General features: G+C 36.5%; 1 protein-coding gene across 1 annotated transcript in view; it reads right to left on the bottom strand.

Moving 5' to 3' along the window:
* The window catches only part of LOC107715059 (FRAS1-related extracellular matrix protein 1-like), a 27,621-nt gene that overhangs the window by 19,820 nt on the left and 2,499 nt on the right, over window positions 1–5,302 (bottom strand). The window contains exons 7-15 of the mRNA XM_016521100.1: window positions 4,356–4,425; window positions 4,100–4,323; window positions 3,871–4,013; window positions 3,586–3,782; window positions 3,231–3,321; window positions 2,946–3,113; window positions 2,638–2,846; window positions 2,424–2,517; window positions 2,052–2,304 (exon numbers count right to left, since the gene is read on the bottom strand). Of these exons, the coding sequence (XP_016376586.1) occupies window positions 2,052–2,304; window positions 2,424–2,517; window positions 2,638–2,846; window positions 2,946–3,113; window positions 3,231–3,321; window positions 3,586–3,782; window positions 3,871–4,013; window positions 4,100–4,323; window positions 4,356–4,425 (1,449 nt within the window). The remainder of the gene's footprint in view (window positions 1–2,051; window positions 2,305–2,423; window positions 2,518–2,637; window positions 2,847–2,945; window positions 3,114–3,230; window positions 3,322–3,585; window positions 3,783–3,870; window positions 4,014–4,099; window positions 4,324–4,355; window positions 4,426–5,302) is intronic.

Here is a 5,302-nt window from a genome sequence, read left to right as displayed (position 1 = left end):
ATATATACTATATACAGGTGCATCTCAATAAATTAGAATGTCGTGGAAAAGTTCATTTATTTCAGTAATTCAACTGAAATTGTGAAACTCGTGTATTAAATAAATTCAGTGCACACAGACTGAAGTAGTTTAAGTCTTTGGTTCTTTTAATTGTGATGATTTTGGCTCACATTTAACAAAAACCCACCAATTCACTATCTCAACAAATTAGAATACTTCATAAGACCAATAAAAAAACATTTTTAGTGAATTGTTGGCCTTCTGGAAAGTATGTTCATTTACTGTACATGTGCTCAATACTTGGTAGGGGCTCCTTTTGCTTTAATTACTGCCTCAGTTCGGCGTGGCATGGAGGTGATCAGTTTGTGGCACTGCTGGGGTGGTATGGAAGCCCAGGTTTCTTTGACAGTGGCCTTCAGCTCATCTGCATTTTTTGGTCTCTTGTTTCTCATTTTCCTCTTGACAATACCCCATAGATTCTCTATGGGGTTCAGGTCTGGTGAGTTTGCTGGCCAGTCAAGCACAGCAACACCATGGTCATTTAACCAACTTTTGGTGCTTTTGGCAGTGTGGGCAGGTGCCAAATCCTGCTGGAAAAGGAAATCATCATTTTCAAAAAGCTGGTCAGCAGAAGGAAGCATGAAGTGCTCCAAAATTTCTTGGTAAACGGGTGCAGTGACGTTGGTTTTCAAAAAACACAATGGACCAACACCAGCAGATGACATTGCACCCCAAATCATCACAGACTGTGGAAACTTAACACTGGACTTCAAGCAACTTGGGCTATGAGCTTCTCCACCCTTCCTCCAGACTCTAGGACCTTGGTTTCCAAATGAAATACAAAACTTGCTCTCATCTGAAAAGAGGACTTTGGACCACTGGGCAATAGTCCAGTTCTTCTTCTCCTTTGTCTGTGGTTCAGGAGTGGCTTAACAAGAGGAATACGACAACTGTAGCCAAATTCCTTGACACGTCTGTGTGTGGTGGCTCTTGATGCCTTGACCCCAGCCTCAGTTCATTCCTTGTGAAGTTCACTCAAATTCTTGAATCGATTTTGCTTGACAATCCTCATAAGGCTGCGGTTCTCTCGGTTGGTTGTGCATCTTTTTCTTTCACACTTTTTCCTTCCACTCAACTTTTTGTTAACATGCTTGGATACAGCACTCTGTGAACAGCCAGCTTCTTTGGCAATGAATGTTTGTGGCTTACCCTCCTTGTGCAGGGTGTCAATGATTGTCTTCTGGATAACTGTCAGATCAGCAGTCTTCCCCCTGATTGTGTAGCCTAGTGAACCAAACTGAGAGACCATTTTGAAGGCTCAGGAAACCTTTGTAGGTGTTTTGAGTTGATTAGCTGATTGTCATGTCACCATATTCTAATTTGTTGGTGGGTTTTTGTTAAATGTGAGCCAAAATCATCACAATTAAAAGAACCAAAGACTTAAACTACTTCAGTCTGTGTGCATTGAATTTATTTAATACACGAGCTTCACAATTTGAGTTGAATTACTGAAATAAATGAACTTTTCCACGACATTCTAATTTATTGAGATGCACATGTACATTGTTATAGACATTTTTTGTTACCATATTAGCCAATATTATTTGTTTCTTTTAATTGTGCATGCTCATTTCTTCATTTGTACATTTAGATTACTTTTGCCGCCATCTAATGCTCACTTATAGTTTATCTTTAAAAGTTAAACTAATGTTATATAAGATTACATAACTTATATAATGCAATATAATATTAAAAATGTATATTTTACTTAAAAACATATGACTATTATTTAGTATTAATAATTATTTAAATAATTTGGTTTATCAGTATCAGCCTGAATTTTATTAGATCAAGCTGATGGTATTTCTCTACATTATTTAATATTATGTCGGAAAGCCTGTCATTCTTAATAAACCATTTTATTGTGCAGTTTCAGTATATTTTCACAAGACTATGTGTGGCACACCCACTCACAGGTGCAGAATGTGTAAAACAGGCCTACAGTAACTGACATTAAGTTTCACTAACTAGCCTCCTATCTCGGTAATAACCTGTGTGTAGGTAGAAGATGAGCCCATTTAGCATGTCCAGCTGGGAGAACTTGTCCACGGTGACCCCGTTTCGCTGCAGCACCCCACGTGCAGGTGTTCTGGCAAGCATGTATGTTAGCCGAGTGTCCTCGCTGTCAACATCTGTAGCAGAGAGATACTCAACCGTAATATGGACCTGACCCCCCTCTTTGCAGGACAGTTCAGCCCTCAAGTCGGAGCCTAACTGTGGGGGTTCGTCGTTCACAGGCAGGATCTAATAAAAAATGCAAATAAAAAGCACTAAGGAAATATGCATTTTAATAAGGGAATGCTGCACTGAAATACAATATCCTTTGCCAAACATCAATACTATTTTTTTAAACAGGAAATTACCTGAACTAAAAGCGTTCCATATGCAGAGTTGATTCCATCTGTGATAGTAAGACCAATGCTATCCTTCAGGGTCTCAGAGTCATCATGAATGTATCTATTGTAATTTACAGATCATAAAATCATCCTCATCAATATTTCTTAAGACACGATTTTCCAGCCAAAATTTTTAACCTTACAAAAATAATCTCTTAACTACAGTTTTTCATATTCATACCTGACCCTCAATGCTTTTAGGTCCTGCAAACTGAAGCTGTCTCCCTCTAGCATTGCTGTGCCCTGCAGCTCCAGTCTTCCATGTTGGGGCTGAGTCTTCATGTGAACCCTGAGCTGATCTTCTGAGCTGTCCACATCCTGCACCAGCAGGTGCTCCTCCATCAAGAAACTACCACCAGCTTCCTCGACCCTCAACAAGTTAGTGAACATCTATGAAAGAAGGTTTGGGAAATTAAAAAAAATTTTTTTTAAATTTAAATCTTTTGGTACTCTGTTGGATCGTTTCTTGATGGCCAATTAAAAACTCACTTCTGGGGCCTGGTTGTCAACAGGTATGACTGTGATGTTGAAGGTGAGACCTGTGAGAGCGCCACCCTGCTGGTCACTCACAGAAAACACAAACTGCACAAAGAGAGGTTCAGGGCCAATATCCTCTATTGGAGGCATGTAAGCCACTTTGTGGTGATTCACTGCATGCTGTGGAAGACAAAAAAGACAATTTCTAACTGAAGAGGCATGTTATTTGCACTCAAATTTCAATAGCGTACAACACGTACAACATTTAGGAAACCTATTTGTGTGCATGTTTCAGACCTGAGTAAAGGACTTAAGCACTGGAACCATTGCATCTTTTTTCATGGAGTTTGTGCTGTCAGTATAAAACAGCCTGCCTGCATCTGATAACCTGCAAGAATTTACAACAGAAGTTAAATATACATGAAAGGATCGATATTCTTCTTCTTCTTAATAATAATAATAATAAAATATAATATGTTTACTTATTTAATTTTTGGATCAGTATTTTATTTCACATTTTTAAATATAAATTAATTTACTATATATTAATATATAAATGTATTATATCATCTAAATATTTATAAATAAAAATAATAATGAAAAAAATTAATAAAAATTGTTACTGTCATAGCGAGGAAATGTATAAGCATACCTGGTATTTCTCGGGTTAAAGCAGGGATGAATGATCACATACATAAGGTCAGTATCTGAATGCTCTGTATCTCTGAAGTGCAGATGGCTCTGAGTGATGTAAACAACCTCGGTTTCCTTCACCGTGATGGAGCGAACTGTTCCGGAAACTTCCTCAGGCAACTGGTCCTTCACTGGAAACACATGGATCACCACAGTCTATGGATGAAGAGGTACAGAAATAATATTTTGGTTATAAATAATCACACTGAAACAGAATTCATTATGAAAACAGATACAAATTTACATGTCTGTCCGATAGATTCGGAGGCTGTTGGACATCTGAGAGGATGAAATCAAACGAGTCCTCAAACACTTCCTCCCCTGAGTGCTTGTAGTAAATTAGACCTTGAAACAGGTCCCTCTGCAAGAAGCTCTTCACTGGGACTCCTGGTTGACATGACACCATATAATGTAAGGCACCTCAGATGAGTTAAAAAATCTTTAAGAAATATAACCTATTAAATCCAACTGACCTGGTTCATGTGGAGAGGACTTCTTAACCAGCTGTCCTGCTCTGGGAAAAGTAATCAGCTGATATTGAATATAGTCGTTGCTGGAGTCCAAGTCTGAGGCCATCAGCATGTACTCCTCCACCCTAACTGTGCCACCTTCCTGAACCTCAAAGGCCACGTTATTGATTAGAAAAGGAGGGGTGTCATCTTTTGGAAGAATGTAGATGGGGAATTTGTGTCTGATGCTGTGGCGGCCATCTGTGATTCGGAAGACAACTTGTCGTTATCAACAACCTGTAGGTGCTCCCATGTGATTGGTCTGGATTGGCCTTCCAGCAGATCCAACCCTGTAAGAATAGAGATGTTTAGCCTCAGTCTCTCATTTAAAAGATTATCTATTTTAGTTAATCCGCTAACTTACCCATGTTCCATGAGACTCGAGGAGCATTGGTCTCTGCAGTGCGGATAGAGATGTGCATTAAGATAGGATGACTCGGCACAAATGAGCCATCGATGGCCTGAAACTCCACCTGGACAACAGATGAAGTAAAAAACAACATAAATGAAGTTAAATTTGATTAAATTAGACATTATTTTTTTAGAATATTACACATCATTTTTCTTTCCAAGCACTGGTCACATTAAATACTAATTATTTAATTCTTTTCACAGATAAGATACAAACAACAACAATAAAAAAATACAGTGCACAAGACAGTAATTACTTTAAAAATACTTTTACACATATAATATTATGAATGTATATTATATACACATTTATAATAATCTTTTCCACATTATAAAACAGTGTTATTTTAGTATTATTTACTTACTATTATAGTATTCATTAATAATTAGAATTAGCATTAAGTTTAGTTTAAATTTGAGTGATTTTGTTATGTGCTCCCATTTTTTTTATTATTTTTATTATTATTATTATTTTCTATTCAGCTTTAATGTATTTTATTCCAGTTTTAGTTTTAGTAATTTTAGAACTTTTATTTCAGTTAGTTGCCAAGATTTTAATTTAATATTTTATTTTAATTTCAGTTAATGAAAATGACTTTTAACAGTTTCAGTTAACAATAACAATTCTGGTATAAATGGGTATTTATATAATATATTTGTAATAATAATAATAATAATATGTATATACTGTATATATATATATATATACACACACACACACACACACACACACATATATATATATATATATATATA

This window comes from Sinocyclocheilus rhinocerous, unplaced genomic scaffold, assembly GCF_001515625.1.
Source record: "Sinocyclocheilus rhinocerous isolate Xijiao unplaced genomic scaffold, SAMN03320098_v1.1 scaffold509, whole genome shotgun sequence".
In the NCBI taxonomy this organism is placed as follows: domain Eukaryota; kingdom Metazoa; phylum Chordata; class Actinopteri; order Cypriniformes; family Cyprinidae; genus Sinocyclocheilus; species Sinocyclocheilus rhinocerous.
This window is presented reverse-complemented; position numbering and strand designations above follow the sequence as displayed.